This window comes from Sciurus carolinensis, chromosome 5, assembly GCF_902686445.1.
Source record: "Sciurus carolinensis chromosome 5, mSciCar1.2, whole genome shotgun sequence".
NCBI classification, from domain to species: Eukaryota; Metazoa; Chordata; class Mammalia; order Rodentia; family Sciuridae; genus Sciurus; species Sciurus carolinensis.
The window spans coordinates 36,743,484-36,770,579 of NC_062217.1; the positions used below are offsets into that span (position 1 = coordinate 36,743,484).

Below are 27,096 nucleotides of genomic sequence, written 5' to 3' on the forward strand. Positions count from 1 at the left end.
AAAACTGTGCTAAACAACTTTCCTCTTTTTAAGTTGATTATTTCAGGACAATACCAGAAAGCTTACTAATACATATATTAAGTGACTACCATGTACCAAAGACTGGAAAGACTTCAGAGACACCTCCGCCTTCAACCAGGGTAGCAGCCCAGAAAGATAAGGATCCTTCCATTTGTGGAGACCTCCAAAAATTAAAATTCCACACTATAGAAACATATCCCTTTCATAATGGTTTAAGATTTAGAGTATTATATAGAATCATTTTAATTCAACCATAAATAGAGTTTGAAGGCTTTTGAATAGCTGGTCATTTGTTTAACAAATTTTTATTGAGCTCCTATATTTTTTAACTTACTTTTTAATTTCTTCTTTTTAGATATACATGACAGTAGAGTGCATTTTGACATATTATATATTCATGGAGTGTAACTTATTCTAATTAGAATCCCATTCTTGTGGTTATACATGCTATGGAGTTTCACTGGTGGTGTATTCATATATCAATGTAGGAAAGATGTGTCCAATTCAGTCTACTGTCTTCCTTATTCCCATTCCACCCCTTCCCTTCATTCCACTTTGTCTAAGCCACTGGAACTCCTTTATTTTTAGTAGCCACTGTGGCTAGTATATCTAGGAGCACAATGGTGAAAAATAGATCATTTCTAATATAATTTACCACATATCCACCAAAGAACACTGAAGCAAATTCTTTTCTCTCTCTCAGAGGCAGAGGTCAACTGATTAACTTGAAAATATAAAGACTGACTCTGGATCAAGAGACCCAGAAAACTGGGCTCAGTAGATGGTGAACATGTTATTTGCTGATGTTAGTTCACTGTGGTATTAATTTAGATGTAGAATATACTGGGTAAGAACATAATTTCAAAGAAAAAGTTTTCTGTTCATAGTGTTTCTAATTTCTACCTATCCTATGACTGTGGCAATTCACTGTAAAATCTGGAATGGGTGAGCACGTACCCTTTGTGTTCAAAGGTTGGCACACAGGCCTGTGGACTTGGAAAAAGAACAAAGCTTTCTACTATGATAAACAAAGAAAATGGAGATTAAAAAGCTTGGTTTCCTCTTCTTTGCATCAGCACATACCAGCTGTCAGACAGCTCTGAATAATCTACCCCTCCTATTCCTGAAAGGTAAAGTTATTATTAAAGCATTTCCAAACCACATTTTATTTTTCAATAAAAATGGCACAAACGAAGTTTCAGTGCAACAAGTATGAGAGAAGCTTTTAAAGCTGAAGTGTTGGCATTCCAAAAAATTTTCCCATCTAATTCCACTCTCTCCAGTGATCCTGAAACCTCACCAGCAGGCTGACATCCTGATTAGCTCTAAAAGAAGGAACAGAGGCAGGACAGGTTTGGTGTTAGGGAGGTCCCCATGGAAAAGACGGAAAGTGCCACTATTCCAGTGGCTGCATGGTACCTGATGACAGTCTTCCAGAGGAGAGGCCCGCCTTTAGGTTCTTTTGTGCAGTCCTTGCTTTCAAACAAAGCAAGCTGCAAGACTAGTCCTAACATCTCATTGAGCATCAGAAAACCTTCATCCTTTGGGGAAAGCTAGCAGAAGCATCACTTTCTAACCTCTTACAGCCAAAAAGGCTGGCTTTCTCTGAAGTTTCTGCTACTGGAGAAGACTTGCGAATGAGACAGGGATTTAGGATAAAAAAAGAGATATACTGAGTCTTAAAAAAAAAAAAAAAAAAAAAACCTATGAGTCACTGAGATGCAGAAAGTGCTCAGAAAAAATTGTGACTCCTAAATGACCTACTCTTGGCCCAGGCCCTTGTAAAATGAGAGAAATGCACTAGAACAGGGAAAACTGGCGTGAAACTGTATAACTCCACCCTGGCTCCACATCTAGTCCAGCCCCCAGCAACCGTCCCTCTAGAAATATTAACACCCCACAACAAGGGGTTGCTGTCTCTCCCTCTGAAGATAGCCCACATTCTCCCTTGAATATGTATCTACTCTCCTAAATAAACCTTGTATATACCTTTATCTGGCTAATGCTGAAAATCTTTCCATCACACATGCCAAGAATCAGGCTGGTCCTGAGTCAAGTCCCCCCTTCTCTCTGGAACTTCTTGGACCGTTCTCCGGAGACATTTCTTCTCCCATGACACAAAGGCTGATGACAGAGTGCAAAGAGTATGGCATTTGGGATAAAGTATCAGTCTATGTTCTATCCAGTCCTGGTAATTACTTTTGCTCCCTCAAATTCCTCATCTGTAAAATGTGGTAAGAAGATTGAATAAGCATATAAAAATGATTCTAAATTTCTAAAAAGATTTCTTTTCTCTCATTATTACTTTTTTTCTAATTAAAAAAAAGCTTAAACTGTAAAAATCATAAACAGGTCTACCTGCTTTCTATATACCTGAAATGCATTCTCTGCAGTCAGTTTGGACCAGGAACATACAGCCAGCACTCTGGTGCCAGGAAGTGTTCCTGGTCAGTACCTACTGCCCATTTTCCAACAGATGTTTTCTCAGGAAATAATGCTTTCCTTTCCAAAATGTTTACTATTTTCTCAGAACAATGATGGATAGGTCTTCATCTGACTCACCACCTAAACAATCAAATTGTTATGTTATTTCTCTAAAGCAGGATTAATTCACACGATTTTGTCAAGTCAAATGAATTCTTCATTGCATTAAATAATATTAAGATATCCTGCAAACCTATCCTGCAAGTTCTTCTGAAATATCTTGTAGGGTCAATATTTCTAGGTAGCTTGGTGGTTTAATGGTCATAATTAACTCAATTAGCCAGATACAAAACCTGTTCAATGTTGCTCCTGCAGGAGCCAAATGCTTATATATTTATAACTTAAAAAATTAGAATTCAGAATTGTGATACCAAGCCAGCTTTACTCCAGCACTGATGAATTAAGCCTTCTAGATATCCGCTTCAAGCTGGAAACTTGCAGTGCAGTGTTCAAAGAACATGATGCTCATCTCGTCATCTTTCATATCCACATGACAGGCTAAGCCCTATTTGCTTTAGTGTAAATTTTATTATTACTATTAGTAATAAGCCAATAGAAATAGAGTAGCAAAAGGAAACGTTCAGGATCAATAATTTCTTCCTTATGAATTAAAACACAGGCATAGTTGCTCTGTGTGAGCAACTTCCTCCCCACAATCTGTCTCACAAACCGTTACACGAAATAGTCCATGGAGCTATGGGAGCAGCTGATAATGCAACCTGGGTAAAGGATGCCTGCTGTGTAGTCTCAGGCAGATTCTTGACCTAAATCACCAGCTTCTCCACACTAAGGGTACTTGTGGTTTCATCCTCTTCATTTGAGCCAAAATATCCTGGGAGGTCCAGCATCCTCTGCTCAGCCTCAGTGAGGCCAAACGATGTGTTGTCATAGAAGGCGAACTCAGGGTGGGCTGGGAAGCTCTGACACTTGTCTTTCCTACACTGAGAAGGGCTCAGTGGACTGACCCTCTGGTAGCTATCTTTGGGAGAAGTGGGGGAAGATTGCTTCCTTGAGACACTCCTGTGACTGGGGGATGGTCCCCTCCGAGCTCTGTGAGGCTCTGTTCTCTCAACTCCTGCCACTAATCCTGCCTGGCGATCCCCCGGGTCTGATTTCCTCGCAGGATGCCCCATGGTGTAGGGTTTAGGTATAGGGCTCAATGGACCACTGGTTCCCCCTGCTCCTTGGAAATGCTCCAGTTTCTCAGGAAGCAGGTGAGCACCTCGACTTGGAGGCCTAAGCCTGTCCTCTCCCTGGTCCCAGGTACGCATCCTAGCACTGTAGGTGGGGGCCTGCCGTGGAGTCAGAGTGGACATGCTCCTCTCCCGGAATGGCCGGGGTTGCTTGGTTTCATGAAAACTAGCCGTCCTCCTGAAATGAGAGTTCCTGGGGTGGCTCCTTTCCGATGAGGCCCCTCGGCCACCTGTGTGCCTCAACTGTGACTTGCGGATCAGGGTCTGGCTGGGGCTGATGGCACAGCTGGCCTGAGACATGCTGAAATCCAGCCTGGAGGGGGGCCTTTCCCCACCACTCACCATGGGCTGGTCCAGAAATGGAGACTTGATCCGGAACTTACTTGCTGCAGCTTCTTCGGGGCTTTCCAAATCTAAGGGGGGGCTGGCAGCAGAGTCGATGGCAGTGTCTGTCAGGGGACTCTGAGACACATGGTACACTTTGGTGGTTTCCGTCAGACCTTTCTTCTTCATCTCCTTCAGCTGCTGTTGGGCAAGGCGGTAGCTGAACAGGGGGGGGATTATCTTCTGCGCATTGGACTGAAAGCTCTCACTGCCAGAGGCATCGTCCTCCGGAGTCACCTGCACACTGCACCTGTAGGTCAGAGGGATGCCCGTGTCCCCTGGGCTCCCCCCAGGCCCATCACCCCCATCTGAGAAGCTTCCACGCTGCTCGCTCAGCTCGCAGATGTTCTCCTCGTCTGAGTTCTTCCGGAAGCTGGGGGAATGAATGGAGTTGTGCCGAGCTGGGGTGCTGCATTTGGGGGGCCGGCCAAACCTCCTCCACAGCGTGATGAGGACGGTGGCAATGATGATGAACAAGCACAGGGATATCCCAGTGACGGTCACAATGTTGTTGGACTTCGCCGAACCCTGTGGCGGAAGAGGAGACGGGCTGGATGGCCGGAAAGCTACAAAAAGAGGAAGAACAAATGTATTCTGTACATGGTTTTAAGATCTCTGAGTTGCTGGGGCTGGGGTTGTGGCTCAGTGGTAGAGCCCTCGCCTGGTGCGTGCGGGGCACTGGGTTCAATCCTCAGCCCCACAGAAAAATAAATAAATAAAATAAGAAAAAAGACCTCTTGAGTTGCTTGTTTTAATGATCATAGTACTAAGAGAGAGGAGGAAAAGAAAGAGGAACTGGGATTTCTACTCTTTTGGATCTCTGCTGAAAGCTGAAGCCAAACAGGGTCACCAGGAAAGAGGAAGAGCTGCAAAACTTAGGGACCCACAGGAGTGAGGTGGCCAGGAAAGCCACAATCAAAGAGACTCCTGTGCTCACCAGCTCCTGCTGAGACTCTCCACACATTTTCTACACAGAAGCAGTGTGTAGAAGATGTCAAGGTAAAAAAACCCAAGGTTTTCATTTATGTTGATGTAAATGTTGGGCATCTGTAGTTACAGGAACTGTGAGAGGCACATGGGAAAATTCTTACCAAGACTCAAAACACAAAGTTATTCAGATAGGTTATACCTAAGTTTCCACATTAAATTAATCGATGGGAATAAAACTGTCAACAATATAACACAACGCACTTTTTCCCCTTCTAGTATCCAGAAGCCGTCTTTCTAAGTGTGGAGCCTATGCTCTCTCACCTTCTGTTTCCAGCTGTCCCTGCCTCTTCCCACCTCAGGTGGCACTGACTTTTCATCATCTGTCCTGCTTTCTCAAACCACTTTGTTCCACAGCCTCAAAACTTTTTATCAAGATGCAGATGCCGATATATACACAATGGAATTTTATGCAGTCATAAGTAAAAATGAAATTATGGCATTTGCAGGAAAATAGATGAAGCTAGAGAAATAAGTCCAACTTAGAAGGTCAAGGGTCATATGTTTTCCCTCATATGCGGAAGCTAGAGAAGACAAAGGAAAGGAAAGGTGGGGGGGATAAATCTCATGGAAATCAAAGGGAAATGAGTAAAAAGGGAGGGGACAGGGAAGTGGTAGGGAGTGCTAGGGAGTGATATCGGTCAGATAATACTGTTACGTTGTGTGCATGTACAAATATGTAACAACAAATCCCATCATGATGCACAACTATAATGTACCAATAAAAAATGTGGGGATAATGGGGGTGGAGGGGAGGGGGGTAAGAGAAGAATGGGGGAACTTCAGATTATGTAGAGGGAAGTGAGAAGGAGGTGGGTATGAAAGATGGTGGAATGAGACAGACGTCTTTACCCTAAGTACATGTATGATTACACGAATGGTGTGAATCTACATCGTGCAGGACCATAGAAATGAAACGACGTACTCCATTTGCATACAATGAATTAAAAAGTAGTCTGTAAAAAAAAAAATGTGGAAATGCAGATGCCACCTGGAGCCTCGACTGCCATGAAACACCTGGAGACTGAGACCAGTGCACTCACCACCGTCCACCGTTCAAGCCCTTCCAGGGACCTGTCCCATCTCTTTCCCCCCAGTCTCATCAACACCAGCTCTGTGCCTTGACTCCTCGACCTATGCTCCTACTCACCCCTGCGCCTTTCTATTGCACCCTGTGGGACACAAATGCATCACCCTACTTTTCCACAAAGCCTCCTTGCCTTACCAGAGGCCTTAGCCTCCTTGCCTTACCAGAGGCCTGCAGATCCCAGAGCACACAGTTTCTTATAAGCAAACAGAGCCAGCAGCAGGGTGTGTCTCCAATCGCAGTCCTGACTGCCAAGTTCAACCAGCACTCCTCTGCTTCCACAAGAAACTTCTGTTCCTTTGCTGCACGGGTCATCCACCCAATCCACCTTTCTTTCTGCTCCTCCACCTGTCTGTCATCTCCCAACCTCCTGACAGCCATAGTCACTCTAGCACGTGGGCCCCAGCCTAGAGCTAGGACCATTCTGGCCACTCCAGGGTCCATCCTATACACAGTACCTTTCCAGTGTCTGCAGTCACTCCTCTCCTGAAACCTCAACCTTCTCAGTCCACTCTGGTGGCACCTGCCACTCTCTCTCCATTATACCCAGTCTCAAGGGAATGGCACCACAGTCTATGCAGCAGCTACTACTTCTATCCTGGTTTTCATCCTTCATGCCTGTCTCTCTGTCACCTGCCACATCCAGAACTGATACATCCTCTTCTTCCTTCCCACTGCCAGTGTTTCCTCTTTCACATGGGTTACTGAAAACTTCTTAACAGGTACCTTTCTCCCACACCTACCCTTCTGATTTGTAGTCCATGCTATAGGCAGAGAGCTCCCTCTAAAATTCAGGTCCAAACCTTTAAGGCCCCTGAGGATCTGCCCCTGACTGTCCAGCCTGGTTTTTCCCATTCCCTCCCCACACACCATCCTCCAGCCATAGTAAACTGTTTGCAGCTCTGGGTCTGTTACCGTGCCATCTTCTTCTATGCCTTCGTTCATTGCTCCTTTGCTAAAACTTCCTTGCTTACCTTGTTTACCTGGATGGCACCTTCTCAATTCTCAAATGCCAGCCAAATATCAGCTGCTCCAAGAAAGGAAACGTGTCCAGCATGGATTATCATCCCTGCTAGTTTCTGTAGCAGGCGTTGGATACCTAGGTTGTACTGGGTATTATGCCTGCTTATGTACCTTCTGGGCTACTATATCATAAGCTCTCCTCAAGACAATGACATATCTTTTCAATATATGAAGTAAATTCCCAAACCCAGTCACAACTGGTACTCAATAAAAACATTAGATTAATTAATTGATTCATTCAATATTTTTAAAAAATAGGAAGATGATCAATATCCTACCAGATGGATTATGGGCAACACAGCAATTGGATCCTCCTACTCTATTGTTAAACAAAAGAGGCCAAATTAGTGCAAAGAGGCCCTCAGTCCTTGGCATAAAAGTATTGTTTTAAAGCCAAGTAAAACTCTGAACTCCCAACCAAGTAAAAATTGTTCTCCGATTTATCATTTCTTTCATCTGCAATGGCTGCTGATGCAGTGGCTGCTGATGACAGTGGCAATGCCATCACACATCATGAACCACTCTCTCAGCTCTGTGATCTTTTGCCTTTAGTTGGCTCCCTTAAAAACCACAGCTGAAGAAAAGCCCCAAAGTTGCAGGCCTCCTGCTTCCCTGCCTCAACTAGTCTTTATTCATTCTCTTGAAGTGAAGATCTCCTGGTGCTAAGCATCCTGCAAACAGATCTTTGCATTTCCAAAAAGTGGAAAACAGATGGAATGGAAAAAAGAGAAGGCTGGGAAGCTTAGGTGGATCATTTCACTTAGAGTAGAAGTAGTGGTGTCTTTAGCACTTACTCTTCTTGCTAATTAAAAACATATGCATTTCTAGATCCCACCCAGTGTTAAAGAAGTAAGATGCCAGAACATGAAATATGATCACATTTCCTCAAAGACGATCGCTGATTGCGATTGCTGATGCTTATTCTAGAAAGCCAGACTGGCTTGTATATAAAGGCAAAGTATTCAAGTTAGACAGCCTGATATGGAGTCAACTCTTGTTCCTGATTCTTCACTTTATGACCTTGGGCAGGCTATTTGCCTTCTCCATGCCCCAGCCTCCCCTGTAATGTGGAGATCATAGTATACAAGTGCCCCTTGATACCTGCTGGGGACTCGTTCAAGGACCCCTGTGGATGCCCAATTCCACAGATGTTCAAGTCCCTCCTATAAAATAGTATAGTATTTGCATAGAACCTACACAATCCTCTCATATAATTTAAATAATTTCTGGGTTACTTATAATACCTTGTGCAATGCAAATGCTACGTAACTTACGTTGTTTACAGAATAGTGAAATGGAAAAAAATCTGTACATGTTCAATGCAGATGCAATTTTTTTTTCCTGAATATTTTCCATTCATGGTTGGCTGAATCAACAGATGCAGAACTTCCAAGTCTTCTCTTTTTCCTATTCTGCAGATACAGAGGGCCAGCAGTAACGACTTGATATGGGCAAGGTACTTAGAAAAATGCACAGCAGGCAGTATGCTTTCAAGATCTGAACCCAGCATCAGAATATCTTCCTGGAAGAATTAGTGTGAGGCTTAAGTGCAATAACGTATTTAAAGTGCTGACACATAGCAAGTGGTCAATAAATGACTGATATTAAATTCATCTGAGTATTATGAAACTCTGGGTGAACTATCTTAATGCAATGCTTCATCCTGGAATTAAGATGAAGTAAATTTAAAGAAAGTTATACACAAGGAAGGAGCCATGGAAAGTGAAGGGACTTATAAAGAAATGAACAGGGCAAAGAGCCTTTGAAAACTGTATGCGGTACAGCTGAAGAAAGAATGGATTCAGAGTGAGTATGGCTTGTGAGAAGGCAGGCTGGGAAGTTTGGGAGATGAGCCTGGGTTTGAAATCACAGTGAGAAAAAGACAGAAGAGAGAATAAAGTTCTTCAGGTGCTGGAATGAAGAGAATAAGGTCGATGGTACTGGCCACAAAGATGAAACAGCAAGGATTTTCTAAGGCCACAGGCAGGGACAATGGTTGAAACATTGCCAGGTATCTGTGGTTTGGACTAAAATGTTCTCTAAGATCCAAACTAAGACAAGCACCTAACTCCTCCAGATTCCAAAGAGCTAAGGAACTGAGTAAGGATGGCCTTCAAATCTGGCATTAAAGAACGGAGGGCAGGATTTGACCTCTATCTAAGGGTCAGGACCAGAGCAAAGGCTAATGAACTAACCAGGAGTTGCTCATCGGGTAGTGGCATGGTGTGTGGGAAGAGCAAGGATTATTCATCACTGTAACCGTAATTGTGGCAAATAAACAGCATTCAGCTCTATAAGCTGAAGCAAAACATGTGAGCATCATGATGACTCACACCAAAAACTTGTGATGGAGTACCTAACCAGTATGTGCCTGGAAGATGCTGAGGAAATGTGGGAAAGGCCAGTCCCCAGGTGATAGCAAGAAAGGTCCCTATCTCCTGGTAGCAAATAACTTAGATCACTTGGAGGAAAAGACAAGGTATCTTGCCCCATTTTGACAACTTAATGGTCTATGTGGCCTCCTTAGGCTTCTCTGGGATGATGGAGAAAAAAAAAAAAAATAGAGGAAAATATTTTCCCACAATTTTGTGGGTTAAAGCAGAGGGAGAAATATCAGCACCCAAAAATCTTAGGAAGAAATAACCATTCTCCTCTGTATTTTAAAAAATTAATGATTTTGCATTTTAAAAAATATTTATTACATTTGAATCTTCAATTTAGACGTATTTCCTTGTCGTTTCCCTCATTTACACAGTACTAAATCCCACCAGCTCACTGGCAAGTTATTTTCCAGCCACTCCCCGTCTCAGACACACTAATGAGTAATTCAGTGTCACAAAGCATTCATGGGTCCACTCCCGAACTCAGAATGCTGGTTCTCAGGCAAGCCTGGGTTCAATATTCCCTCTGATGAAGACTCTGAGGAGACTCCCAAGGGAGCAAGAATACCTACCAGCACACTCCTCCAGGGAACATGGGGAGGCCTCCGAGGACATTCCAGGGCAGCCAGGTCTGGAGGGGAAGGAAGTGAGACACACTCGGCGACGTTCTCTGACACCATCCCCACATGTAGTGCTACATTGGCTCCAGGGCTGCCACAGTCCCCAAGTTTCTGCAAGGACATAAAGTCATGTTTTTAATGCTAGTTCATTTGAGAATCAGTATTTAACTGCACCCAAATGAAGCAGCAATACTCAAATCTCAGACCTTGAAAAAGCAATAAGTGAAAACATTCCCAGAGATGTAGGAAGCTGCAAAGAGTGTAGCTCCCAACCTTAAAACAAAGAAAAGCTGTATAATCTATAAAATCTTAACCTTTGTAGAATCCACTGGACAACTGAGGTCACAGGGCAACCAACGAACCTGCAATGTAAGGAAAGATGGGCTCCTCCAAAGACAAAGGGGATGTAGCATTTGTTTACCTGGGATAGACTCCAGACCTACCCACACAAGTTAGCAAGAAGAACCCATTAAAAAATGTAATGAATTGCTAAAAGCCTAGTGTGGACTAGCATGAAAAACAGTCCTTACGGGTGATGAAACAAGGGGAATTTGTACCCACTTACAGACTCTTTTCTAGAAAGCATACCAAATGCTCACAGAAGGATGGAGTGTAGGTGCAAGACTAGACAAAGCCTTCTCACATTTGAAGTCTGAGGACAGAAGGGACATCAACACAGGAAAGACACAAATCCTCACCCAGATCCTTCTCCCCATCTCCTTTACAGAACAACATTCTCAACCACTGGGGAGAAGGCTGCAAGTCTGTCAACCTAAGAGTATCAGGTGAGACCAATTGCTATTAGGGCATGGAAACTGTGCTCTTAAGTGAGGAGCTGAAAATTCCTGGGCCCAGAATACTGTGAATCTTCCACCATGTGGGAGGAGCAGGATCATCAAGAAAGCCCCATCCCTGAGACTCAGGGACACAGTATTTGCCCAAGACTAAGTTGACCCAATACAAGAGAATGCCCTCTTCTCATTTCAGGATAGCAAGTACCATGTAGCAAATAACAATAGTCTAGAGCTGAAGGAGAGGCAAACGCTAGAACCTCTCTGATGTGCAGACTCAAGTCTAAAGTTGAAGGTGGAACAGAAGTGTGGAGAAAAACACTCTGGCAACCTAGTGACCACCCTAAAAGCAAAGTAACACTAGAAAATTCTGAAATCTGGGATGCACTGAGGGTAGACACAGCAACAGGAAAAATTCAAAGAATGACTCAAATCTTTAATTAACCCAAAGTCCACACTAAAGACCTAGCAAAACCCAGTAATGTAATACCCACGTTAAGAACTAGAAAAAACAGAAATATACCCATTTTCCAGCATAAATAATATGCTTAGTGTCTATTTCCAAAAAATATTTCCAGCTCTCAAACAGTAATTATGAGCTGCACAAGAAAGCAAGGGAAAAAACAATAAGCTATCAAGAGATAAAATAATCTAGAGAACCAGGCTCAGATATGACCCAAATACTAGACCTATTAAAATAATTTGTTAATATGTTAAAGACTTTAATGAAAAGATGAACGAAATGTACAGACACGGAAATTTTCATCAGATAGTTGTAAACTAAAGAGTCAAATGGATTGTTAGAATTGAAAAACAGTAACAGAGTTAAAGAATTCCTTCTATAGGCTTATAATAGATTCAACACAACTGAGGAAAGAAATGGTGTATTGGGATATAGGTAACTAGAAATCATCCAAAAGAATACACAGAGTGCTATGAATTGAATATGTCCCCCCAAAACCATGTGTTTGAAACTTGACCCTAATGCAGCAGTGCTGGGACGTGGAACCTAATGAAAATGTTAAGGTCCTGAGGGCTCCGCCCTCATGAATAGATTAATGCTGGTTATTAATTTTTCTTTTTTGCCCTTCACCTTCTGCCACAAGATGATGAAGCAAAGAGATCTTCGCCAGATGTAGACCCCTTGACCTTGGACTTCACTGCTTCTAGACTGTAAGAAATAAATCTCTGTTCTTTGTAAATTACCCAGTCTCGGGTATTCTGTTATAACAAAACAAAATGGACTAAGGAGTGGGCCTGAAGAATGAATAAAACAAAAGTCTGAAGAACTGCAAGATGATATCAAATAGTCTCTGATACATGCAATCAGAATAAGATAGAAGAAATATTTAAATAGATAGTGTCCCAAAACTCCAAAATTAATGAAGAACTAGACCACAGACCCAATATGCTCAGAAAACACCAAGGAGGATAAAAACGAAAAAGTAAAACAAAACAACACTTAGGTACACTATACTCAAACTTCTGAAAACCAAAAGAAAACAAAAAATCTTGAAGGCTATGGCTGCTGAGTGGGTGGGTGAGGGTGGAAACACATCATATATAGAATAAGATGCAACTAAAGATGAGAATTACAGCTGACTTCTCATCTGAAACTATGCAAGCCAGAAGGTAATGGAGTGGCACTGATGAAGGGCTGGGAAAACAACCAAACTACCAACTAACTACTAACCCAAATTACCAACCCAGAATTCCATACCCAGTAAAAATATCTTTCAAAAACAAAGGGAAGATAAAACTTTTTCAGAAAAATGAAAATGAATTACCAGTAAGATTTCAACAAGAATTGTTGAAATCCTTCAGGCAGAAGAAGTACAATACAGAACAAAAACTTGTATCTATGTAGAGTCTGAGTATTAAAATGGCACATATAAAGGTAAATATAAAATCCAAGATTCATTTTTTATTTTTTAAATGTTCTAAAATGCAATTGTAAGTCTACACCAGAATTGTAGCAATGTATTATGTGTTTAAAACCATATATAAAGCAAAATGCACCAGGCGTGGTAGCGCATGCCTATAATTCCAGGTATTTGGGAGGCTGAGAAAGGAGGATCAGAAGTTTGAGGCCAGTCTGGGCAACTCAGTGTCTCAAAATAAAAAATAAAAAGGGCTGGTGATATAGATCAGTTGTAGAGTGCTCCTCAGTTCAATATCCAGTGCCCCCCCCCACACACAAAAAGTAAAATGCATGACAACAATCACACAAAGAATAGGTGTGATTGCAGTGACTGGGAACTTACTGAGCATGTATGAGGTCCTTTATTCAATCCCCAGCAACAAGCACACACACAAGAATGGGAGAAATGAATTGGGAGTATACTGCTCAAAAGTTCTTATACTACATGTGAAACAATGTAATATCTGAAGGCAGATTGAGGGTAAAGATGTATATGGTAACCCTATGTAAATTTATGATTACACAAATGGTATGCCTTTACGCCATGTACAAACAGAGAAACAACATGTATCCCATTTGTTTACAATAAAAAAAAAAGATGTATATGGTAAACTACAGGACAATGGCTAAAATCATTTTAAGAGATAAACAATTAACCAAAAATGTATAGCCTCAGCAACTTAGTAAGACTCTGTCTCAAAATAAAAAATAAAAAGGGTTGGGGATAAGATGAGGGGTTGAACACCCCTGGGTTCAATCCCTGGTACCAAGAAACAAAAAGCAAAATAAATAAATAAATAAATAAACAAAACAAAAGTGTTGCTAAAGTAAATCATAAAAATATTCAATTAATAAAAAAGGTGGAAAAAGAGAGAGAAAAGTAATAGAACTGAGTTAACAAATACAAACCTAAAAAAACTTCAGACTTTAAGCCAACCGTATAGTAATACTTAATGTAAATAATCTAAACATGCAACAGTTTGTCAAACTGGATTTTAAAAAAGCAGTTTGTCAGACTGGATTTAAAAACAAGCATGATCTAACTTCATGCAGTTTTAAAAACCCACTTTAAATATAAAGCTATATATAGGTTAAAATAATAGAGGAATGTATACCTTATGAGCATTAAAAGAAAACTAGAATGGCTATATTAATATCAGACACAACAGACTACAGAACCAGAGATATTACTAGGAATAAAAAAGGAACATAACATAATAACAAAGGAGTCAATTCAGCAAGGAGCCTTAACAATCCTAAATGCAGATCCACCTAACAACAGAACTTCAAAATACACACAATTCCCTCCCCAAACAGCTCTCTTTTCCTTTTATTTCCCCCAGTACTGGGAATCAAACCCAAGGTCTTGTGCACACTAGGCAGGTACTGTACCTTTGAGCTACACCTCCAGTCAAAACAACCATTATTGATTGATAAAGGCAAACTTCTCTTCCAAGCAGATATCCAATCACTGCCAGCTAGAATAATTGAATATTTCCCTATGAAGAATTCTCTATGATCACTCATCCAACCCCAAGACCTATCATGTCCTGCCAATGCGAGGCATCCTCTGTATAAAAGTCTCTCTTCATCCTTTTTGGACAAAACTTCTAATGCAGCAGAGGTATACAAAGCACTACAAAAACATAAGGAAAATGTACTGGGCTCAGATGAGCCAAGTGGTGCAATCTTTGGAGTGAGTCATGGCATATGAGTTCTTTGTAGCAATTAAAACTCTCAGGATTTTCACAAGAGTGGGAGCATTACAAACCAGTATCCTGGACCAACATCAACTGAGGTGTGGTAATGATGTTCCAGGTAGAGGTCCAAGTGAACACAATATTGGTTCTGTGCTCTGGGATCACACTGCAGCTCCTTGGCTGGGGCAGAACAATGAGCATGCTTTGTCCACAGGCTTCAGAGCTGCTCGGGCCCTAAGCCCCCAGTGCTCGAAAAGTGTTGGGAATCTCATATGAAAACCTCTGAGTTAAAGTACTGTGATTTATTTTTGAAAAATCCCCTGGGAATACCACTACGGCAAAATCTAAATTGAAAATTAACATACAGTATTTCCTTCTCTTGTTTAAGACAAAGGTGTGGTATGAACTGGGCACAGTGGTGCACACCTGTAGTACCAGCAGCTTGGGAGGTTGAGACAGGAGGATTGCAAGTTCAAAGCCAGCCTCAACAAGAACGAGGTGCTAATAAGCAACTCAGTGAGACCCTGTCTCTAAATAAAATACAAAATAGGGCTGGGATGTGGCTCAGTGGCCAAGTGCCCTTGAGTCAATCCCCAGTACACAAAGGAAACAAACAAACAAAGAGACAAAAGTATGTACAATTACAAAAGCTAAGAATCTTCTTATCATTCTTTTTGAACTCTCACTTTATATAAATAAATACAAATTCTTTAAATACATAAAGTCATTTATGTATTGTCCCTTAGTGGAGACAAGGAAAAAAATTAGTTTTGATAAAATCTTGAATCTTAATGTCAAAAAACTTATTTAAAAATGTTAAGTGTCTAAAAAAAAAAAAAAAAAAGTAAAAAAAAAAAATGTTAAGTGTCCTTTGCCTTTGAAAGTATAATCATGACTCAGAGGATAATTAACAATGAAAAAAATTTGTAATGTTTTTATGTCTCTTTATTTCTAAATAAAATTTAAACAGGAAATCATTCAAATAAAATAAAAATCAAATTTAATCAGGCAAATAAAAAAAAATGCCTTAAGCATCTAATCCCTGAAGATCTCTGCTAATAACTGAAGAAAATACTGGGCAAAATGGAAATTCATTAGATGGCTATAGTACATGTTTTAGAAATGAAAGGCAAGATGAACAAGAATCCAAATAGTCTTTCTTCATGAATGGAGGGCTATTTTGTTTGGTCCTGCTTAGAAGTCAATACCTGTACACACACTATATAACAAACCTGTTTGGCCAGGTTAAATGCCTTTTCAGGCCACTACAAAGGGTATCAATTCTGAATGAGCAAAATTAGTCTGGAACGTGAAAAGGAAAATTTGTTTCTGCCTCCAAGACTACTGAAGGAATAAAGCCTACGAGATATTCACATCTGCAAGACATTCTGCTGAAGAGACCAAGGTAACTAAACAAAACATGCTTATGAAAAAATTCCACAGACATATGCAAGCAGCTATAAGCCATAGCAGGAGCAAAGGCTCTTGGGATAAGCAGCTCAACTTTTCTTTGCACAGAACAAGGCTTACTTATATTGAACACATCAACGGAGGCCTGGGCCAGAGGACTCCCAAGTGGTTTTAGGTCTTCCAAGAGGAGGAGGCAGCCCGAGATGAACTGGTAAATTAGGGAACAAAAAAAATAAAACCTTTGTTTTTTCAGCCTAAAAGCTTTTTATTATTAAATATATGAACTGACAGTTGATTATCAGAAGGCTGTTGTAAAACAGTAATAAAAGCAAATTCAAGCTAGTATATCTGGCTTTTAGTTTTTTAGTGTGTGTTTGTTTTCAGGGTGCTCGGGATCAAACCAGGGGCACCATGCATGTTAGGCAAGAAGTCCACCACTGAACCCATCCCACAGTCTACCCGGTTCTGTGTTCTGACTATACCATTCAAACACAATGGACCTTGGGCAAATTATTTAGCCATCCTGTGCCTCCAATTTTTTACCCATAAAATTTAATAAATAACAAACTTAAGTCATAGGGTGAGAAGGACTAAACGGGTAATATTCACAAAGCACTGGGAAGGGTGTCTGGGGTAAAGTAATCTCTATGCCAATATCATAGGTAGTCATTTTTGGCAACATACAAAATTTGTTGTGCTGTTACCTAAATACTGTCCTAGAGTCCTAAGACATACTTTGAAAAAGAGATAAACACAAAACAAATTCTTCCATTTTCAAAAAGAACTAGCAAAAACTTCAGTGGTTCGTATGAGTCATGGTGTGTCCCTAAATGATGCCATTTGGCAAAACATAAAGAAAAAGGCAGTCTTTACTGGTCAGAGCTGTCAATTTAAATAGAAAATGAAAAGAACTCAGTGCAGTCATAAGTTCATAAACAGACTGAGTATCCCTTATCCAAAATGCTTGGGACCAGCAGTGTTTAAGATTTTTGAATATCTGCATATACATAATGAGATATCTTGGGGATGGGACCCAGCCTAAACATGAACTTCATTTATGTTTCAAGTACATCTTAAACACCAAGTCTGTGATTTTATACAGCATTTTTAGTGCACTTGTGTTTTGACAGCGACCCATTACATGAGGCCAGATGTGGGATGTTCCACTTGTGGCACTGTGTTGGTGCTCAAACATTTTGGGATTTTGGAGCACTTGGGATTTCAGATTTTCAGATTAGGGATGCTGAAAATTTCATAGAGGCTCAACCATACTAAAAACACAGAAAGGCACTGAGGTTCCAGCATTAATTTCACTTCTACATCAGTCACTGTCAGTATGCCGCACAGAAAATTTGTATTTAGCTCCTCTAGTTACTGCTATTTGGTTGGGTGTATCTCCTGCTGCATGGAGCAACCCTACAAGGAGCCGCTGACCACCCTCAGTCTGGGCACACAGAGCACCACTCCCTGCCCTGACCTCTCCAGGGCCTTCCCCTGCTGCCGCTGTTGAAACCCCTCAGTAGACACTGAATGGAAGCATCTGAGGAAAGTCCCACAGCTTCTGGAGAAGCAAGAAGACGGCTCTCCTGCCCCAGATGTTTTTAATTCAATGGCCCAAACTTCTTGATTTCTCTTGGTTGGTTTCAATTACATTCAGATTTTCTCCCCTGACCACAAATCTTCTTTTGAAAAGTCAAGAATATCTTGGATGATCAAATCAGTTCCACCTGTTCTTTTAATACCTAGTTGAGATGGGCCAGACCTGAGTTCAATTTCCATTTTAATAAATAGGTATTGAGGACCTATTAAGGTGCCAGGCAAAGGGGGACAAATAAAGACCATAGACAGTTCTAGGACCACACAAATCAGGTTTTGCCACCAAATGAGCTTCCCCAATCTGCAGAGGTGAGAGGTGGTGGTGGGGAGACATGCAGCGGGGGAAAAAGACATTAAATAAGCATGACAGGAGCGATAAGTGCCATGAAAGAGGAATTGAAGGCTGCTGCAGCAGCTTAGGGCAAGGAAGTTCACCAGCCCAGGGTGGAGGAAGAGTAATCTGAATGGAGACTCGGAGGACAGGTTAATGTTTATCCAGGGAAGGCTGGAGTAGGAGGGCATCCCAGGATCCAGCCAAGACACGGTGACTATGGAGGGAACAGGGGCAGCCTTATGGTGGAAGGTCTTATGGATTCCATTCTCATGCCAAGGAAAGTGACTGAAAGGTTCTAAGCAGGTGAACAGCCTCAGTGGGCCTGAATTTTAAATGATCCTTCTGGCTGCAGCGAGAGAGTGAAATGGATGGTCAATAACCAAGAAGGAATCTATTGTAAGAGTCCAACCAAGCGGTGTCATGCAACTGGAAAGAAGTGGCGAGAATCAGACACCCAGGTGGCAAAAGCCATAGGATTTTGTTATTTATAGGAGGTAAAGGAGAAGAAGAGTCTTGGGCTTCTGGTTTGAACAATGAGGTCAATGGTGGAGTCCTACACTGAGAAGCAGCTTTGGGTTGGAGGTATAGCTGGACGGCACAGCATTTGCCTATCAAGCTAGAGGCCCTGGGTTTAATCCCCAACACCATGTGCACAAAAATAAAATATTATATTGAGGATCAGGTTTAGTTAGGGGTTAGATAATGAGTCCAATTCCAGATATGAGACTTTTGAGGTACCTGGGAGCCAGCTGAGGGATGTCCACTATTTAGCAGGTGAAGGGCTAGGAAGAGATGCCCAGGTGAACTTACCAGCATTAGGACAGCAATCTCCTAGCAAGGGTGAAGGGTGATAAGAGATGACTAACCCTTAAGGGACGAGACAAGCTGGTAGAAGCGGCAGGCCAAGCAGACCATGCAGAAGCAGCCAGGTTGGTGGGAGGTAAACAGGGCAGGTGTGGTGTCCCAGAATCAAGGTCAATGAAGATACACAGGCCGAAAAGTACACCTGGATTTGGGGACCTGAAACTCATTCACTGACTGCTTTAGTGACAGTATTTTCAGGGGTGGAGTCGGGGCAGAAGTCAGTTTTCAGTAGGCTGAGGTGTGATTATGAGGTCAGGAATGAACCCCAAAGCGTAAGCAAATTTTTTTTTTTCCAATAAACTGGGCTATAAAAGGAAGAAGAGAGAAAGAGTCCAATACCTGGAGAACGGGGGGGGGGGGGGGGGTTGAGTGAGGGGCAGTTTTTGTTTTGCTCTTAGGTAAGAAAATTAAGTATGTTTCAAAGCTGATGAGAATGAGCTATTATAAGAAGGGGCAAGAGCCGAGAGGGGGATGATGATGACAGAGGGTTTCTGGAATGAGTCGAAGAGCTGAGCTCCACAGAGGAGGGGTGGCTTGACCTGACATAGGAGGAAGGACACTTTTTCCATGGTGACAGGAAAGGAAGGGAGAGGCTGGATCTGAAGCCCGAAAGCTTACAGATCATTTGATGGGAGGGCAAAGAGTCCCATCTAGTGGTTTCCAGCTGCCCTGTGTGGTTAGGCAGCGAAGCCAACTCTGAGAGTTAACCACAGGGCCGGGTTGAGGTCTGAAGAAAGGGCAGGAGGTGCAGAACAGAATGGAGCATGAGCCAGCCAGGGTGACCTGCTGGAGAGCTCAGAGGCCCAGCTGAGGGTGAAGGGATGAGCCACCCAGAGGGGCACCAGTCTGCCTGCATGTGAACTTGTTGTGCAGCCTCAGCAACTTAATGTAGGGGGCAGCCACGCAGATGGCTGGATCCATGCAGAGTGGGGTGGGACCTGGCAGATGCATCAAAAGGACAACAGGGCAAAGGAGTTCAGAAAATTGGTAGAAGAGGGATAAAGGGATGGGCCACAGAATCTAAGTGGGATAGACAGGTGAGTCTAAGCAACCAAATGGCCAGTGGAAGGGCAGACAGTTCAAGGGGAGGGACTTCTAAGGACAGGGAGTGGATAGATCTGAAATAAACACTTGAGGTTAAAGACAATCAGAAGCTTGGGCGGTCAGGGGGCCCTGGGTTCATTGGAATGAAAATAAGAACAGAAGTGAGTGAACCAAAATTATGCCAAATTATGTCACTTGTTAAGACCAGGCTTGCACCCAGGAAAAGGGGAAAAAATGCATAGAGAAGCATTGTGGGGAGGATGGGGGGCTCAGTGGTAGCACCTTTCCACTATGCACGAGGCTCAGGTTCAATCTCCAGTACTACCACCACCGCGACAGAAAAGCAGTACTGGGAGTGGTAACCTACTTCCCAGTGATTCAGCAGGGCATCCCATAAAGAATATAGGACCTGAAGATGCATTCAGAAATCTTCTTTTAATTTCTCACTAAAGAGGATTCATTCCTATAATAAATGAATGAGGAAAAAAAACATGCTCAGCTACCAGAAATGAGAACAGTCAAAGCAATCCTTAACAAGAAGAGTGAAGCAGGAGGTATCACAATACCAGATCTTAAATTATACTACAGAGCTATAGTAACAAAAATGGCATGGTATTGGACCAAAATAGACACATAGAGCAATGGTACAGAATAGAAGACACAGAGACAAACTCACATAAATAAGGTCATCTCTTACTAGACAAAGGTGCCAAAAACATTCACTGGAGAAAAGATAGTCTCTTAAATAAATGATGCTGAGAAAACTGGAAATCCACATTAACAAAATGAAATTAAACTTCTCTCACCCTGCACAAAACTCAACTCAAAGTGGATCAAGAGCCTAGGCATTAGAAAGAGACCCTGAGCCTACTAGAAGAAAAAGTAGGCCCAAATCTTCATCATATTGGCTTAGAACTTGACTTCCTTAACAATTCTCCTAAAGTGCAAGAAGTAAAATCAAGAATCGATAAATGGGATGGATTCAAACTAAAAAGCTTCTTCTCAGCAAAGGAAACAATCAATAACGTGAAGAGAGAGCCTACAGAATGGGAGAAAACCTTTACCACACACACCTCAGCTACAGCACTAATCTCAAGGATATATAAAGAACTCAAAAAACTTAACTCCAAAAAAACAAATAACCTAATCAATAAATGGGCTAAGGAACTGAACAGATACTTCACAGAAGAAATACAATTCATCAACAAATATATGAAAAAATTTCTAGCAATTAGAGAAATGAAAATCAAAACTACTCCAAGATTTCATCACTCCAGTCAGAATGGCAATTATCAAGAATACAAGTAATAAGTGTTGGTGAGGATGTAGGGAAAAAGGTACACTTATACACTGCTGGTGGGACTGCAAACTGGTGCAATCTCTCTGGAAAGCAGTATGGAGATGCCTCAGAAACATTGGAATGGAACCACCATTTGAACCAGCTATTTCACTCCTCAAATTATACCCAAAGGACTTAAAATCTGCATACTAGAGTGATGCAGTTACATCAATGTTTACAGAAGCTCAATTCACAATAGATAAGCTATGGAACTAACCTAGGTGCCCTTCAACAGATAAATAGCTAAAGAAAATGTCACACACACACACACACACACACACACACACAATGGAGTATTACTTAGCCTTAAAGAAGAATGAAATTATGGTATTTGCAGGTAAATGGATGAAGTTGGAGAATATCATGCTAAGCAAAATAAGCAAAACCCAAAGACGCAAAGGCCAAGTGTTTTCTCTGATAAGTGTATGCTAATCCATAATGGAGGGAGCAGGTAGGGAAAAATGGAGGAATTTGGATTGGGCAAAGAGGAGGGAAAAGGATGGTGAAATGAGACAGACATTATTACCCTATATACATGTATGATTACACTACTTGTGACTCTGCACCATGTACAGCCAGAGGAATGAGAAGTCATGCTCCATTTGTGCACAATATGTCAAAATGCATTCTACTGTCATGAATGACTAATTAGAACAAACTAAAAAAAAAAAAAAAAAAAACACTAAGCAAATCATCAAAAAAAAAAAAAAAAAAAACAATTTGGAATTTTGCTTGGAATTCCAATCATCTCTGCCATGATGTAATAATATGAATTTTAAAGTACAGCTGACATTTACTGAGTACTTCCTATATTTGAGGCACTTTGCTAAGAATATTACATTTACTTGGTTAAATTCCTACAAGTCTCTGAGGCAGTACCTTTATTATCCCCATTTTACTGATGGAGAAACTGAAACCTTAAGAGGTAGATTGGGTCTGTTTCCTACCAGTACAATTGCTCCTACAGGTTCCACATCCGAAGATTCAACTAATCATGGATGGAGAATATTAAGAGAAAAAAACCGTGTCTGTACTGAAATATGTACAGACTTTTTCCTTTTCATTATTCCCTAAACAATTAAGTATAACAACTTATTGCATAGCATTTATGTTGTATAAGGTATTGTAAGTAACCTAGAGAGGATTTTAAGTGTATAGGAGGATATGCATAAGGTATATGCAAACACTACGCCTTTTTGGATCTGCAGAAGTCCTGGAACCCATCTCCCATGAATGCTAGGGGATAAGCGTACTGATTTTTCAGATAAGAATGATAATGCCAATTGGTTGAGGAATGAACCCTTAAAGAGATGGTACAGTTTACCCTAAGTTCACCTAAATTCTAAATAAAGATACTGATCTGATTTTTAGATGTTTAAAAATCTCAATACCAACCTATATTTCTCTGAATTAGCATGCATTCCTTTTCCTTTGCAGAAAAATGGCTTCTCCTTGAAACGCCAAAGTTAAAGCAATATTTATTCTTGCCCATGTCAAACAAAGTGCAGTTAAACACTGTTCTCCTCTCTCCCAGGGGCAAGCTGTTTTCAGCCAGCTGAACGGTCCTCTCCCCGGGGCGTCTGGGAGCCTCCTTGAAGACAGCCACCACTCCTTGGACAAAGACACATGGCGGGGGCAGGACCATCACCTCCACTCCAGACTCACACGTGAGTTCTGGCACCATCACCAATTTGTATCCGAATTTCTGAGCCAGGTCAATGGGTCCTCTGGAAGTGATAACTGAGTCTCGGCCACGCAGCTTCAGCACCACGGTGACATAGGCCTCCGGCCCCACAGGTGCACAACCAAACTCAACCCACTGACCTTGAGTGAGTTCTGCCCTTTTGCTGGTTCTTATCTCCAGTGGCTGTCCTGGACCTGTTCTAGCCTCAGGAAGACTGTTGGTGAAGATGACATCCACCAACATATCGGGTTTGTCCACAGGAAACAGGCACAGTGGCTGACTGGTAAAAAGGCCCACCTGGAAGGTGCCTTCTGCTGCCCGGGATGTCCTATTCAAGTCAACGTGAAAGACAGGCCATTCCACCTTCAGGAAGACACTTTTCTCCCCCCAGGGGGCTGTAGTACTGTTGTCCGCCCCTTCCGGAGTCATCATGAACCTGTAGTCACCAGCCTCCTTGAAGTAGAAGCACTCAAACTCCAGTGTTCCCTGTGACTGGTTGGTCAGGAGGTACTTGGTGGTAAGAGTCTGGTTGGTGTTGGCCTCCAACAGCAGGACAGACACATTCCTCAGCGTCCCGTTGGCTCCATCTACATACTGGAAATCCACTGACACGGTGCTGTTGCTTAGAGCTACATGGCCTGGATTTCCCAAGAAGAGACACTCAGCTTCTCCAAGGACTGAAATAAAATGGTTGGGAATTGTTTAAAAAGGTGCATCTAAGCAGTTCTATCAGTGACACTGATGAAAACAGCATTTTAAACACTAGAGAAGCTGGAACTCAGCCAATGATGAAGTAACACATAAAATGACATACAGCTCCTGGGGCTGGGCATTAAGCTCATTCCATTCTAAGTGGCCCTGTTTTCTCACCATCTTTCATAATATTTAAAATAATGAATTAGTGATGAGTATTCTGAACTCACAACTGTCATCATATATATGCAGGGAACTCTATGAAACTAGAATAACAATTGACAATTCTCAGGTTAAAAATTCAATACCTCACAAATCTCATTTTAATCAGGTTCTGGTTTTTAGGTATTTGGGGGAAAGGAAGAGACAGTGGAGTTAGCGAGAGCTTGATTTAGCTGTCACAATCTCTAGATTATTTATATGACACAAGCTCTAGATTATTTAAAATTTAAGACCCTAAATTTACTTCAAAGTTGTAATTGTCTAATATTCAAGATGAGTGCTTGAGAGAGGAACCAGTGTTCTTGGTTCATCTGAGGTAGAAATTTTTAGATGGATAAGACATGTTGACACTTTATTATGCATGAGTCACCCAAGGGATAGGATGAATATTTATGAAATAACTAGGCTTGTCCTTGGCACTTTTAATGACATTATAGCAGTTGGTATTGGCCTACATAGGACAGATGACTAGTCTCCCAAGTATCATACAGTTAGGATCAATCATATCTTTTTAAAAGAGACCCAGCAGAGCAGTTGGAGTGAACAGGACAAAGAACACAGACACACAAGAATCCTTGTTTCTATTTTGAACCCTATCCAAACGCATATCAAAGGAGGCAGAATTTGGCAATGAGACAATCAGTTGGCCCATGACTGGGTAACAAATGATTCAGTGCCCTTTTGGTTTGAAAAAGAACTGTATAATTATCAATTTATTATTCTTAGTATGTGTACCTCATTCATGTATACTGTGTACATATTATATATGTCCAAAGGGGCTCATGTGTTTTCTGTTTGGGCTTATAGTCTTTACAATACCCTTACATATATTTAATCAATGATTCTTAGAATTAGCGCAAAGAATTGTTTTGTTTTGTTTTGTTTTTATTCACTCACTGCACCTATTTCTTATTGGAGACAGGCGAAATAATATACATAAACCCTGGACAGACTTGAATGCTTGATTATCACTTAAATGAAGATCGTTCTAGGATAAAGTTGGGTTTTGTTTTGTTGTTTTCCATTTAGGCAAAACAGAAGTTGAGGGATATTCTCTCATGTCCAGAGACAGCTCAAGTTGAAAAAGGTGACTGATTCTGGTGCAGTTTATATGTGGGTTCAGAACTCTGCTGGTAACTTTTGTAACTAGTAGGCAAAGACACTCCGGCATGTACCACAGCCCAGGGAAGGAGTTAAGACTGACAGCAAAGTCACATTAATTTGAAATCAAAGGAGCAAGATGGTTGTGGGGTGCATTTCGAAATTAGAGACAAACTATGGAACCAGTCTAGGTGTCCATCAGTGGATAAATAAAGAAAATGTGATACACACACACACACACACACACACACACACACACACAGAGTGGAGTTTTATTCAGCCATGAAGCAGAATGAAATTATGTCATTTGCAGGAAAATGGATGGAACTTGAGAGTGTTAAGTTAAGCCAAATAAGCCAACTCAGAAGGTCAAGGGTTGCATATTTTCTCTCACAGGTGGACGTTATTGAGGAAAAAGGAAAAGAAAGCAGGAGGTGGGGGTCTCATGAAAATCAAAGGGAGATCAGTAGAGTACAGGGACCAGAGAGAGGGAGGAGGGGTGGGAATGAGGAAATACCAGGGAATGATAATGACCAAATTATATTGTTATATTGTGTACATGTACAAAGACATAAAAACAAATCCCAGGGCTGGGGTTGTGGCTCAGTGGAAAGAGCGCCTGCCTAGTATGTGTGAGGCACTGGGTTCCATTCTCAGTACCACATATAAATAAATAAAATAAAGGTTCATTGACAACTAAAGAAGTAAATAAAAAATAAAACACAAATCCCAACATTATTACAACTATAGTGCACCAGTAAAAAAAAATATGGGAAAAAATTAAGTAGTCCACTTCGGTAACTAACGGGAGTTTTTCATGAATGGACAATAAGGCTGTCCATGGGCTGATCAGATTCTGATTTGGTGGAAGCCAGTCAATGAAAGAGGCACATGTGCACAGCTGGAAATGGAAAACAAAGGAGCAATTGATGGGTTCCAGGGGCGGCAGACAAGAGGTGTGCACTGAAGGGAGAATTTGCTAATGCACCTCAGAACGCCCATTCTCACAGGCTAGAAGATATTCTCATTGAGAAAACTACAATTTAGCTGTATCGTATCCTGCTTACTCTAGTATAGATTTCTCAACTCTTTCATTTCCCCTGTCCTCGTTTCTTTACTGTATTTAAAGTAACTGCTCTATACAAGCATGTTGCTAAAAAACAAAACAAAACAAAAACCAAAACAACAACAACAAAAAAACCAATATTATGGTTTGGATGTGAGGTGTCCTCCAAAAGCTCACATGTGAGACAATGCAGGAAGGTTCAGAGGAGAAATGATTGGGTTGTAAGGGTCTTAACCCAATCAGTGAATTAATCCCTAATGGGATTAATTGAAGTGGTAGGGTGTGGTTGGTGGAGATTGGAATTGGGGTGTGGTTTGGGGGGTATATATTTTGAATCTGGAGAGTGAAGTCTCTCTCTCTGCTTCCTGGTGATGCAAACTACTTCGCTCTGCCACATTCTTTTGCCATAATGTTCTGCCTCATCTGGAGCCCCAAGGAATGGAGCCAGCCTTCTATGGACTAAGACCTCTGAAACCGTGAGCCCTCAAATACACCTTTCCTTCTCTAATTGTGCTGGTCAGATCCTTTTAGTCCCAGCAGCAAAAAAGCTAACTAAAACAACTGGTAATGGTATTTTGATTCATATTAAGGGTGAAAAACTAGATCTCTCAAAGTATCTTCTTTTCCATGAGTGGCCTATGCATTCAACTTCTATTCTCTATTTTATGCTCATTGAACACAGGGCACTTTATAACTGATCTCCATCCCCAGTCCATTTTTTTGTTTGTTCCTTTGTTTCTTTGTGTTTTCAGACAGGATCTCACCAAGTTGTCCAGGCTGGCCTTGAACTTGGATCTTCCTGCCTCAGCCTCCTGAGTAACTGATTATAAGACCTATGTCACCACACCCAGCCACTCATTCAACTTTTGTTTTTATATTCTGGTAAGATATTTTGCTCCTTACAATAAACATCACTGTGTGTTTTGTTTAAATGGAGAATTTGGGTGTTTGTTTTATTTTTATCACTGTGAAACCAAGGACACTTAATAGTTTTTTGTAGGAAGCTGTTACATGTAGAACAATCGGTTTTAAAGTAGTGATAAATACTTTAAAAGAAACAAATGCCACATTTCCTTAAATCAAGTGACTTCTTTCTTATAGAAACTTCTTAAAAGAAAAGTCTGAGAAAGGAGATCTCGCTAAAATGACCT

The 27,096-nt window shown here is 41.4% G+C and overlaps 1 protein-coding gene across 4 annotated transcripts in view; it reads right to left on the minus strand.

Moving 5' to 3' along the window:
* Positions 1–292: 292 nt before the first annotated feature.
* The window catches only part of Thsd1 (thrombospondin type 1 domain containing 1), a 30,862-nt gene continuing 4,058 nt past the window's right edge, over positions 293–27,096 (minus strand). For 2 of the 4 annotated variants that reach the window (XM_047551878.1, XM_047551879.1), the window contains exons 3-5: positions 22,575–23,540; positions 10,133–10,291; positions 353–4,648 (exon numbers count right to left, since the gene is read on the minus strand). In XM_047551878.1, the coding sequence (XP_047407834.1) occupies positions 3,270–4,648; positions 10,133–10,291; positions 22,575–23,540 (2,504 nt within the window). In that variant the 3' untranslated portion in view covers positions 353–3,269. Of the gene's footprint in view, positions 4,649–10,132; positions 10,292–22,574; positions 23,541–27,096 lie in introns of all 4 variants that reach the window. The other 2 variants (XR_007108653.1, XM_047551880.1) reach the window with 2 other exon arrangements.